Raw genomic sequence first — 13,165 nt, 5'->3', positions numbered from 1 at the left:
TTCCGCGTAAGAGTGGGTAACGCTCTGTCTAAGTCATTCACCCAAGAGACCGGTGTACCACAGGGAGGCGTGCTTAGTTGCACACTATTTATAGTAAAAATGAATTCCCTGCACACAGTCATTCTACGCACAATGTTTTATTCCATTTATGTCGACGATGTGCAAATAGCCTTCAAGTCATGCAATATTGCCATCTGCGAACGAAAAGTGCAGCTTGGAATAAACAAATTGTCCAAATGGGCGGATGAGAATGGTTTTAAAGTTAACGCTCAGAAGAGCACTTGCATACTCTTTACAAACAAGAGAGGCGTAACGCCAGTCCCAAATATTGAAATCAAAGGAGATGCGCTCTCTGTAAGCAGCGAGCACAAGTTTCTTGGAGTAACTTTGGATTCAAAACTCACGTTTATTCCTCATATTAAGCGTCTGAGGGCAAAGTGCCTGAAGACAATGAACCTCCGAAAGCTTCTATCGCGCACAACATGGGGCAGTGATCGAAGGTGTCTCTTAAACCTCTATAACAGTCTTGTCCTCTCACGCCTTGATTACGGGTCTATAATTTATAATTCTGCAACGCCAAGTGCGTTAAAAACCCTAGACCCCATTCACCACTTGGGCATCCGTCTCGCGACTGGTGCTTTCAGGACAAGTCCAATCCAGAGCCTCTACGTAGAGTCGAATCAGTGGTCGCTTCATCTGCAACGGTCATACAGCAGTTTTACATATTTCCTGAAAGTACAAGCAAACATTGAACATCCTTCTTATTCAACTATAAATGACATGACCGCTGCCACACTCTTCCATAATCGACCTGCCGCGAGAAAGCCATTCTCTTTGCGTGTGAGGAACCTCAGTGAGGAAATGGGTGTTCCGCTTCTTGAACAATGTCCTGTGGCTCCAGCGAAACTGTTGCCACCGTGGCAGTGACAGCTCATAGAGTGTGACACATCGTTCGTAGAGGTCACTAAACACGCGCCAGAGGCACATATTAGAATTCACTTCTTAGAACTCCAATCTAAATACTCGTGTACAGAGTTTTACACAGACGCTTCCAAGTCACATGCCGGGGTATCTTATGCAGCAATCGGTCCATCGTTTTCGGAATCCGGTGTACTGCACCCGGAGACAAGTATCTTTACGGCTGAGGCCTATGCAATATTATCGGCTGTAAAGTTTATAATGAAATCAAAACTCAAAAAGACTATCATATTTACAGACTCGCAACGTGTTGTGAAAGCATTGCAATCACTCTGTAAACACAAAAACCCTGTACTTAATGAGCTCTATTTCATTCTGTGTAAAGCGTATATATCTAACCAGCATGTGATTATATGCTGGGTGCCGGGTCATAGAGGCATTGAGGGTAATGTTCGAGCAGATCAAATGGCCACATCTGTTACATCTCAGGCTATTAACCCTACAACTGCTATTCCTGCAACAGATTTGAAGCCTTTGCTGCAAAAGAAACTGCGAAGCCACTGGCAACGCTTGTGGGACGCTGAAACAAACAATAAGCTTCACCTCATTAAACCACAGTTAGGTTTCTGGCCTCCCGTAACGAAAACACGACGAACTGATGTCCTATTCTGTCGTCTCAGAATAGGACATACATATGGCACCCACAATTTTTTGCTTACTGGTAGTGAACCACCAACCTGTGGTAGATGTGGTGAGAGGCTGACTGTCCTCCATGTCCTCGTGGAGTGCCGGGAAGCCGAAACAGAAAGAAATAAATATTTTCCACAAGCGTACCGATATCATGTCTCGCTTCACCCCATTATGTTTCATGGCGAAGAACCGATTTTTAATGCCAAAGCAGTCGTCGATTTTTTGAACGATGTGGTCCTGCATGTTATTAGCTCAACTAGTTCGTAGCGCATCCTCTCTCCCGAGGATGCCGCTGTGATAGTTTTTTATAGCCCATGCCTCCAGGCCCTTGTGGTTCAAGGGCTCTGTCTAGGCAGTAGTGCTTCTTGTCAATTAGTGCATCTTCAATATTTTAAATATCGTGTCATTCTTTCTCAATGCATTCTTCATTGCATAGTACACCTCATTAGTCATTGCCATGATTTTAGTACATGTATATTTTACGCACTTTACAGCGATTATTTTTAGGCCGCTTTACAGCCCCGTCACATCTACTTTTCAGAATTCATCACATCACTGCGAACTAACAAACACTGGCATGGCGCTCTTTGGCCATACCTGGCCCTTGCGCCACTAAACCACACACATTTATTCATTTAATTCCAATAACCAACCTTGTTACGCGGTGAAGCATAGAGTGGAAAGGGGCATCGTCTCGTGATATAGTACTTAACTTTTAATTATATAGGCGTCTACGCGCTTTATATCATATCTTTGTACGCAAAGACGCAGGGCAACGTCTTTGTGACGTTGCCCTGACCAAGATAAAAAACAGCTTTTGATGCGAAAGCGTCAAATGGCCCACAGAACGAAAAATAACCGCCCCTTCCACTCCGTTAACATGATCGAGCAGCGAAGGTTTGTTAGTTACACCAAATGTTACACCACGCAAGTCGAACTTCGCAAGCAGTCTATATTGTAAATCGTTAGTTTCACCATTATTTCAACTCATTTTCGCTTTTGCGTGATTCGCGTGTTGACCATGCTTTAGGAGTGCTTTTTTGCGGCTCTCTCGGTGTATTTCTTTTTTGCGTGAGGTTTCTAGCTGTGTTTTCCCGCGCTTTCTTTTTCGTGTGCAAGTTGCGCCACCCCTTTTTTGCTCGCCAGTTATGAGAGCAAGGTTTGCTGTGAAATAAAAACCATCTGATTGTTTTTTTTTTTTTTACTCGATGAGTAGCAGATGACGTTGGACGATAGCTCACGTACAGTGTTCAGCGGGTGATTCGCAATACTTGGAGCACATGGCGGCCTGTGCTTTTTACGCCGCTGGTGAGCAGTAGGTGATCGACGATGGGCTGAATGCAGTCATAATGCATCACAAAGGCTCTCGCTGTCATGCGACACAGAAATGGATCAGCTAGGTGTCCCCAGCGCCCACCGCTGGCACAAGAAGTGCCGGCAGCCACGCCCTCCTCGTATCGCCTTTCAATCGCTGGGCACTGTTTGTTGGCCGCAAAGCGCCAGCATAACATTTCTTTCTTTCGCGGCAGGGTGGAATGAATCTTCGAAAACGGTATGAGACTCGCGTATAAGATAGCGTTCTCACAGGGGGAAAGGGGTCACTCCAACCCCTTTTCCCCTGTGAGCTCTTTTCCTCTCCTGCCCCGCTAGGTGACGTGACCCCTTTTATACTCCATCTCACAAGCTGTTGTCAGCACTGCCGAAGGTACGAGGCGTACTCAGGCAATATCCCTGCGCAGCGGTGTACAGTTGCGGGAGTTACTGGCTGATTATTGGCTACACTAGAGAGTTTTATTTTCGCTCGCTACATGATACGGTACAGCCATACGTGACATGTTGTGGCCTTTGCGCATACACGTCGTATACGGAGAATTACTGTGGCAGTTACCGACGGTGACCGTAATACCCACTCTAACCGTGATCACTTATAGAAACATGGCAGCACCCATACAGCGCCGACCACCCGCTTCGATCCAAATTCGCGCTTTTTACTAGCTCTCCGCCCTGTGAGAAAGAAACAAGGGGCAAAATTCGCCATCGCTACGCTTTATCTCAAGCTGAGTGAGGTCAGAACATTAGGTATGTTGTGTCGTAATTATTGAGATCGGCTGTTTGTTTTCACGGTGTTAGGACTACAGACACGGTACCGAGCCGTAAAACTGGGTTGATTTCTAGTTAGCAGATGGCGCCACAGCATTGGCAGTGGTGAGGCGTTGACAATGCGGAGCGCTACAAACGCCTAATTCTTCACGGCGTCATTAGACAGTTTTAGCATAGCGTACGCAACTAAAAGCGTACGCTATACGCTATAGTACAGCGTACGCCAAGCAGCGCACGTTTATTACAGCTTTAGTTGGCCTGCGAGATGTACCGATCTCAGAGGCCATATGCCATCGTCGCGCCTATCTCTCGACTTGACCGATAGCTGGCGCTGACAAATTTCGAAGGTTCCCCTCGTTAGGCTCCGTGGCGTTTGAAACGAGAAGCGATCTCGTAAACTCCACAAGGTTATCCATAATAAACTGTCGTCGAAGCAGCCTGAGTCTAAGCGAAAGCCGTTTACGCAGTCATTTGCAGCGAACGAAGCGAATTCTGCAAAATTCACGCCAAATTCAATTCGAAGCGTGCAGCGGGGACCACCGCCATGTTTTACGTAAACTACGCAAACCACGCGAAGACGGTAACGCTAAACATAGGCGCCGACTACGGCGGGGCTTCTACCGCTTCACTAGCGGTAGACGCCCCGCCGGGGCTCCTACTGCTAAGCTCTGGAGGGGGCTTCCACCGCTATGAATCACCGGGGGCGGGGCAGAGCCCCCCCCCCCCCCCCCCCCCCCGCCGGGGATCCGTAGCGGTAGAACGGTTGTACCATAGCGGAGCATATTGCCACCTGGTGTTTTGAGCCAGCCAACAATCATCATTGGGTGCCCAGCAAGTACGGGGAAGACGACGAAGTCGAAGATCCCGCGCCCGCTGGAGAACCGTCCCTTCGTGTCTGGCATTCTTCGTGTCTGGCATTCTTCGTGCCTGGCTGCTGGTACTGTTGCTTGCGCTAAACTTAGCGCGTGTTGTAGGTGTGGAATGAATGTTAGCGTTTTGTCCAGAATGATGCCCAAAAATTAGTGTTCTGTGTTCACAGGTATGCGCTGTCGATTTAACTCTATATTGGGATCTGCGGCCAGTCCTCTCTTCCGTGTGAATAGAACACAGGAGCTTTTATTGGGATTAAGTTTAAAGCCATTTTCACTGGCCCATTTAGACACTTTGTTAAGACCTAATTGGATGTGTCGTTCACAAATTGCGAGGTTATATGACTTGAAGCCGATCTGTACATCATCTACATATACAGAATAAAACATGCCGTGCGGTATTGCTGAACGTAAGGAGTTCATTTTTATGATAAAAAGCGTACAGCTGAGTACACCTCCCTGTGGCACCCCAGTTTCCTGTGTGGATCTTCTGGATAGAGCATTACCAACTCTAACACGGAAAGTGCGATTTGATAAGTAGCTTTCAATTATGTTAAGCATTTTCCCGCGGATACCAATTTCTGAGAGATCTCGCAATATTCCATACCGCCACGTTGTATCATACGCTTTTTCCATGTCGAGGAAGACAGACAGAAAGAACTGTTTGTGGATAAAGGCGTCACGGATGTTTGCTTCTATGCGAACAAGACTGTCTGTCGTGGAACGGCCTTCTCTAAAACCGAACTGATACGGATCGAGCAGTTTACTTGTTTGAAGGAAGTGTAAAAGCCTGCGGTTTATCATTTTTTCGTAAAGTTTGCAAAGGCAACTCGTTAAAGCAATGGGGCGGTAATTTTCCACTGAGGATGGATCTTTACCTTGTTTTAGAATGGGTACTACGATGGCTTCTCTCCATACGAGTGGAAGGTACCCAGCCGCCCAAATAGTGTTAAGGCACGTTCACACCGAAGGCGTACCCGCCAAAGCGGGCAGGCGGGTGCTCGCAAAGCGTCGAAAACCTCCTCGCCGAGCCGGTATACCAGGCGGAAAGCGCGGCGGCGAGCCCGATCGCTCTCGGACCGATTTTTTCCGCCCCGCCGGAAATTCCCGCTTTCCCGCAGCCAATCAGGGCTCGAGGAGAAAAGCCGGCTCAAAATGGCGTCCACCGAGCCAGCTGGATTTTGCGCTGCACTTTTCATCGACACAATTAAATGTTACCCGATGCTGTATGACAAGACACACGACAGATACAAGGACATAGAGTACAAGAATCAGATATGGAAGAAGATAGCGGAAGGTCTGGGCATGAATGGTAAGTTCAAAGGGCAATTCGTCCTTCTTACATGCTTTTTTTCCGTGTCGTTGCATGAATACGTTTTACCCCTGTGGTTAAGAGATCGTTGAGTGCATGCGTAGCCGTAAGCGCAACCTTCGACTTTTGGCCTAAACCGGTACACGCAGGCTTCCATCCTTGTATGACGCAATACGGCGACGATCTCTATATAGATGCGTCGGTAAATTCCTCGTTGGCGTCACCTATTCTCCGCGCACGGGCGCGGTACGACGGACAAACTCTCGCTCCTGCGGCGCTCGGGCTGTGTTTTCACGCGCCGTACGGCATTCTGCCTTCAAAATAACATCACTGATTTTCGCGGCGGAGCAGTAGGGGCCGTAGTAGAGACCGGGCCTGCTCTTCTGGAGCTGTATCTTCGCTCCTGCCAGTCTTTTCGTTGCGTGTAACCGTGCGCCTCGAAAGCACGTTAAAACTTACGGAAAGTTCAACCGTCGACACGGATGTAAACTGAGCGAGTATTTGTACGCGAGCACTTGTGCACATGTGTACACACAGGTTATCGGTGTTTACACGCTTGCGAAAATGAGCTGCAGCCCGGGAGCAGTGTCCTAAAATAAACAATCTAGCGGCACACATGCACAGGCGAGTGTGCAAACGCATATGCGCAAAGACGATCGCGTTACTGCAGCAACTGTTTGTTATTCTTGAAAATTGTGTTGAATTAGATCAAGGACAGATTAGGTGAAGATTACACCCCGGTTCAGGAGTATAGCAAGGACTCTGTTTCGAAAAGAGGCGGCGAAGAAGGGGGGGGGGGGTTCAGCGGCCACCGTTTATGTTTGCACGCAATACATTCACCTAAAATGTTTGTAAACATTTTTTGGAGGAAGCGTTTCCCCCCGTGCCAACACTGCGATGGACTGGTAGAAATGCTGCTGGTAACGCGATAGGGAATTATTTGTGGTAGTGAGCACAGGCGCTATTCATCTCTGCATTGTAGCAATTTCTTTTTTCTCCTGAGCTGCAACGTGCCAGACGAAATTCAAAAATCTGAAGGTTCATTTCACAAGACTTAAACAAGACATCAAACAGAAGACCAGAAGTGGGGATATTAATTAATTAATTAAGATTAATTGTGGGAATGATATCCCCACAATTAAGTGAAAACACTTCGAAGCAATGGTGCCAATTATGGAAAAAGTGTACGAAGAGCCCATGTAAGTCCTGTAATCAAACTGATTCCTCAGTAACCCCGACATTGTGTAGTCTGTGTCCTGCACTTTAAAGCATAGAATTACTTCCTGGAAGACTTAGTTTGTGTCAAACTCTACCTTTGCAGCCTTTGGAGCAACCTGGAATTCCAGGCGCCTCAACGGTAAGTTCTATGCCCTTGATTCCAGTAAGAAATACATTCGTTTTTACAACTTCATTATTAATTGTTATCACAATAACTTGATATATTGTAATGATTATGTGACTTTTAGGTTACTCTTAACAAGCCTTGCAATATGAGGCTACATGTAATCTTATTTATCTATGAAAGCATCACTGCTGATGCGTACAGTAGTTTTTAGAAGCCAGCTGTTTTCTCCAACAATGTAAGCATTAAATCCAAAAAGAATAGGTAAGGAAGCCCAGAGAAAGACAGTAAGGAAGCCCAGAGAGAAGGTATGCATGGAAAATGGGTTTGTTTGCACTTGATGTAGAATGGAAGTGCCAGCAGACGGAGGCAACATTAGCCAAGATGAAGAACTTCAGCTCTTCTCCAATGAAACGCTGGGGCAAGAGTGTCTGGAACAAGGTGGCAGCAGCTCGACCGACAGAAGTGTCCATCTTGTGAAAAGTGGTCATCCGCCGGCAAGTGACACCTTCGAAACGTAAATATTTCACAACTTACTTCAGCCTGCAAGAAGGAAACGAAAAGAATCACATTTATAGATGTCTGTTAGATGCATAATGCAAAAACTGACATTCATTCACACAGGTCCGCAGAGGAAGATGTACAAGGTAGAGATGTGGAGGAGCAAAATGCAAGGCAAGGAATTTGCTGCATATGCAGTGTACAAATAGTGAGAGGTACAGTACGCATATCATATTCAAACCTTAAATTTCAGCTGTGCTCCAAGACCACGCAAGTCATGGCGAGCATCAAAGAACCAGAAGGCGTAAGTTCTGAAACATTTTGGTCCGGGGCACATAAAGAAAAAAAACCGCCACATGCCACGCTCTGTGTGAATCGATGTTATGCGAAGTAGTGTGTGGGGGGAGCCTGCCAAGTTAACGAAACGACCATGACAACACCAAGACGTAGGCGGCTGTTTCATTAGCTTCATGACACGCATGTTATGTCATTAATGTCAGGAGTCCTCAGGAGTTCCTTCAGCTACGCCTAACAGACCTAATGGCCAAAGCCTTAGTCATGCTCATGCTACGACATCAACGTTTAGCCTTTTCCTTCACTTAGTACCACATCCAAACCCATTCCATTGGTTTTTGTGTGTTAATCTTTTTTCGGTGAGTCATTCTCATTTTTGCTGAGTTATGGTCATGACTGACTTCTACCACAATCGTTTAGTGTTTCCTTCACTTAGTACCCACGTCCGAACCCATTTCATCGTTTTTTAGCGTTAATCTTTTTTGCTGGGTCATTGTCATTTTAGGCTGCTGTTTCATGACCTAGACGACATGCTTGTCATGACCTATCACTTGTTCGTCATACACTCTTCTCATGCTATGCAAATTTTGGTATATACCGAGTTAACGAAACAACCATTAGAGCACAAAGACGTAGGTGGCTAGATAGATAAATGGATACTCTCAAAGTGGCAAATGTTCGCCAAGAAATGTTTGCATTTAACAGCTATGTATCATGTATCCACTTGCAGGCCATCTGAAGACACTGCTGCCAGCATGGTCATGGCATCTGAATGCCTCAGCCATCTGAAAGCATCACGTGAACAAAAAGAGCAGCAAAAAGACATGCTGTATCATTTCGCATTTACTATAGTTGGCATGATGCGCACTTTATCGCTTGACGAGCAACTCGACACAATGCATGATGTGCAGGAATTAGTGCACAGCAAAATCAAAGAATCAAGAGAAAAAAGAAATGAAACTCATTAGTATGTAGTTTATCCACACATTGTTTACATTTCTCCATTTCATGCTGCAATAATTTTCATGTTACATAGTGGTTCATTGAATAAAGCATGATCTTACATGCACGGTTGTTACCATCTGCAGTCTTTCACATGGCTCTCCTGCCATGGCACCCTGCCATCTGTGATTAAATATCTTGACAGTTTGTCGCGAATGGCATAAGCAACCCTGTAAAAAAAGGATTTTCATTTGAACACAGCATTTAGGCAAAATAACTTCCTAAATATATTTTGTTTCATCAACTTTTCTTAAATATAACATAATAAAGCAACAATAAAATATGCGTAGATTCAACACACGTAATCTTAGTGAAGGATTTGCGATGCACTTAAATACTATGACTTTGTTCTATGCAAACTTCACAACCTTAGTCCGATGTGATCTGTAACCTCATGAAATGTTGACCACAGAGGTTCTTCAGACATAACTATTACCACATTATATGTATGAGCAGCACAGTAACATGCAGTGTTCGTGCACTCCTCAGCCTAGGTCAAAATGTGAACAGGAGTTGAAGCGAATGCGTAATGCGAGACATCAGACCAGAGATCTTGTCGGAAGAGTTGTGAGGAGAGGAGTAAGCGGGGAAAAGTGTGGCACATGAAAACACATCAGGGTTTTTACCGACTGTGTGACAGTAGCACACACCTGTAGTGGCACAAGAATGGGGAGGCTACAACGTTACGTGTAGTGTTTATGCACTACCTGTAGCGTATACCTACGATACCACAGATACCTACGAGGCAACACTGCATGTACTAGTTTTAAGTCGTGATGTACTGTTTAATTACGTGGAACAGAGGTGTGCTTCATTGCGATATACTGACGGTCAACATGCAAAGTAAGCAAATACCAGAGCTATTATATGTATATGTGTGTATGTCAGCGCAAACATATATGCAACAACAATACTGACAGACAGACAGACCAATATGCCATTGTGGCAGCCTAGGCAAATGAAAGTGCTTTAAACATGTGTACAGCAACTTAGGTGTGCGGGTACAAACAGTACTTTCATAGCTATGCCAACATTACCTGGCCGAGTGGCAACCTGCACCGTGCAAGGTGACCAGAGCTCCACCATCTGTGCCATCAGCCCTCCAGCTCCCATCAGTCAGGTTGCCTTGCCAGTCCTCAGTGTCGGTGGTACCCGGAGGACAGTACATGGTCTTTGAGTCGGGTGATTCCTTCAAAAGGAAGTTGTGGAGCACTACGCATGCAGACACTATCCTCCTGATGTTAGCTTCCTTTGCCTTGAAAGGCCGGCGAAGGATCCGCCATCTCTGTGCCAGTATGCCGAAGGCATTTTCAACAACTCTGCGAGCCCTGTTTAACCTGTAATTAAATATTCTTTTCTGCTGCAACTCCTCAAATTGTGTGGTTGCGCTGCTGTCTGCACAGCACGGTTGCACTGTAGATGAGCTTCCTGAGAGAAGAGGGTGAAGACCTGCAGGGAAAAAAAAGATGCAAAATTTCAGCGGTACAATGACCTGTACTTTTATTCTAACACTTCAATGAGATTGCACTGAAATGCTATGTATAGGTGAAAATTTTTCAGGATCCCTGTTTACCAAGAATGCAAGTAACCGTTTAGTGTAGTGTGTTATTTCCGATGCAAAGGTCTCCCATTAAAACAAATAACCTTTTAACATGGCAGCATGCACAATCTGACTTGAGAACTCTTGACTATGTGTTATGCTATAGTGTGCCTACATATGTAGTGAGAGGGCCACTACATGCCGATATATGGTTTAAGTTTCTTAGTGTCACCAAGGTTATATATATATCAGCTACATAAGTAGATGAAGGGGGGGGGGGGTCAGCTACATGTCTAAAGGAAAACGTTTAAGGATCTGCACAGCAAATTTGAATATTTCAAGGCAGCAAACCGTTACAGTTACGCAAACTAATGCAGGTCATAGCTATACAATGTGGATGCACTGTGTTGACGATATCACGACTCACTTTTTTTGGAATACGGCCTCATCATGTAAGTCTTCAAAGGGAAGGCTTCATCGCCTACGAAAAAATAAGGAATGTCGCCTATCCTTCCAAGATTTGCACATGCAGGAAGGCCAAGAGTGCTGTCAAGAATTTTCATTTGTAGATTACTCCTGCTGAAGATTCCACCATCTGATTCGCTTCCATGGTGGCCGATTTCAACGTACAGGAAGCTAGAATGGAAACAAGTATGCAGAAAGGTAGCAGTGATATGTAAGAGATCTATCACTCATAAGTATACGAACAACTAAATTGTAGAAAACTGACAAATAATGATGTAGGATACAGTAATGACATAGGATCTTTCTCACTTTCTGGAGTTGTAATAAGAGTAAAATGAAAATTAACGTGTTTCTCTTGTTATCTTAACTTCACCGTTTTAAAGAAACAGTACTGTCTTGCTATTACGCTGCCTGGCACCAAGGTGGCAATAATCTGGTGCTGGCATTTTTCTACACCTGTGCATCATATTCATTCCAGTGCATCTACTTATTTATTCTTATGCTGAGATGCATTATTATTTTATTCTTATTATTCAAGAATAAACGATGCATCTTTATCTCAAAAATTATTTTATGGCATTATATGGTTTCTCTAAAAAATTACGGAAATTTTTTTCCCAAGAACGGTCACTACGATGATTTGAAATGTGGACCCGCATTTGGTGAAGAAATTTGCCCCGCAACGGCTTAACAACTATCAGATAACTTGTACACAAATTTTTATTTAATGCATGATGTCACATAGCTTCAATTCTTGGTGAACACCACTTGGATACTGTAGTGAAAAAAAAATAGCAGGGAAGCATTAAGTATACTCTATTGGTGAGAAATTTCAGGGACACCATTTATCATCAAAATAACACAAAACTTCAATGGTGGTCATAGTGGTTAGTTAAAGCTTCGAAGAAAAGCATGACAAGAATAAACAATACATTTCTATAAACTAGACTGCAGGCTCAAACTGTTAATATGCGAGATGGTACGATTGATTATACGTACCTGTAGTTGGCGTCGCTCAATGCGAGCAGTGACTTGATGAACGCATTTTTGTAGTTGCGGTCTCTGCTTCCAGAGTTTGCCGGACACTCGACATTCACGTGCTTTCCATCTATCGCACCGAGGCAATGTGGCATGTCCCACTTGTCCTCAAACTCTCTCGCAACCTGCGATCGGCAATGCAAAAGGCAAGAAATTGAAATGCAGAAAGAGCTTTGGAGATGCCGTACAAAAATTAAATGTCTATGATAAATAAATGTATTACCAAATGTTAGAATTACTTGTACAATACAGTCAGTGTACAGCGATATTTACACCAACATTAACCATGCGTAGACGAAAATGAACAGGTTACCTTTAGCCATTCGCCTGGAGTTGACGGTCGTGCGACGTAAATCTGCCCGAGGACGTCCCAAATGGCCTGGCATACTTCGGCGACAATCACGCAAGCCGTGGAGCGGCCAGATAGAAAATTGAAAGATGAGGAGCGCAGCGTCTCTCCTGCAGCCAAGAACCTGAGCCAAAAAACAAATTGAAAAACACGATAGTGTTCGCACGGTCCCACTCAGTCGCCGTGTAAGAAGACACTTGCTAGGAAAACAGAGTAACAAAAAGCGCTAAATTAATAGCGCTGATGCCTTACCTGACAGCTAGCGCTAGCCGGTGCTCTGGAGGAATCGCTTTTCGGTAGTTTGGGTCACTTTTCTGTATCCTTGGCTTCAGAAGTTCCAATAACGTGTCGAAGGAGCGCGGGGGCATCCTCAAATAGCTGCAGAAAAAGCACATGTGTTACGTAACGTACAACGCTCCAGCGTACGTGCCGGAACTAATACACTACCACAAATCCCATGAGTGCAGAACGGATACTCACTCTCTGTAGTATTCCACATCGAGCGAACGTAGGTGGGGTAGCAACGGTCCATTGTCTCTCGTTCTTGCAAGGCTGGGCGAACCCACCAGCGGCGTTGGCGGGCTGTCTTCCTTCGAGATTTTCGCTGCTCTTCTTGAAAAGCTGCTACAGAAGCGGCTAGCAGAATGCCGACTATTTCGTCTTCTTCGTCGGAGCTGATCATTCTTCACAAGTGGTTAGCAAGCGAGAGCAGCGAGAGCGCGCGAACGACTGGCTTATCAAATGT

General features: G+C 45.1%; 1 protein-coding gene across 4 annotated transcripts; it reads right to left on the bottom strand.

Annotated features, from left to right (window-relative positions):
* Positions 1-7,547: 7,547 nt before the first annotated feature.
* Positions 7,548-12,915, bottom strand: LOC125946234 (uncharacterized). Of its 4 annotated transcripts, none has more exons than XM_049668822.1 (7): positions 12,673-12,915; positions 12,385-12,544; positions 12,033-12,196; positions 10,996-11,204; positions 10,066-10,477; positions 9,091-9,198; positions 7,548-7,739 (listed from the first exon to the last, which is right to left on the bottom strand). In XM_049668822.1, the coding sequence occupies exons 1-6, from the start codon at positions 12,813-12,815 to the stop codon at positions 9,102-9,104; spliced, it is 1,185 nt and encodes a 394-aa protein (XP_049524779.1). In that variant the 5' UTR covers positions 12,816-12,915; the 3' UTR covers positions 7,548-7,739; positions 9,091-9,101. The 4 variants fall into 4 exon arrangements, with proteins under 4 accessions (XP_049524779.1, XP_049524781.1, XP_049524778.1 ...); XM_049668824.1 differs by having other exon boundaries at positions 9,091-9,151; XM_049668821.1 differs by lacking the exon at positions 7,548-7,739 and having other exon boundaries at positions 8,748-9,198.
* Positions 12,916-13,165: the final 250 nt, after the last annotated feature.

This window comes from Dermacentor silvarum, chromosome 6, assembly GCF_013339745.2.
Source record: "Dermacentor silvarum isolate Dsil-2018 chromosome 6, BIME_Dsil_1.4, whole genome shotgun sequence".
Lineage (NCBI taxonomy): Eukaryota > Metazoa > Arthropoda > Arachnida > Ixodida > Ixodidae > Dermacentor > Dermacentor silvarum.
Note: the sequence above shows the minus strand (reverse complement) of the source record. Positions and strands in the feature narration are given on the sequence as shown.

Bases quoted from the DNA above. Each gene is read 5' to 3' on its own strand.
- LOC125946234 (XM_049668822.1), bottom strand. From the start codon at position 12,815: ATGTGCTTTTTCTGCAGCTATTTGAGGATGCCCCCGCGCTCCTTCGAC. The intron at 12,197-12,384 runs GTAACCTGTTCA...TGCCGATCGCAG, and splicing joins CTCCAGGCGAATGGCTAAAG to GTTGCGAGAGAGTTTGAGGA. The intron at 9,199-10,065 runs GTAATGTTGGCA...CTTTTTTTACAG, and splicing joins GCAGGTTGCCACTCGGCCAG to GGTTGCTTATGCCATTCGCG.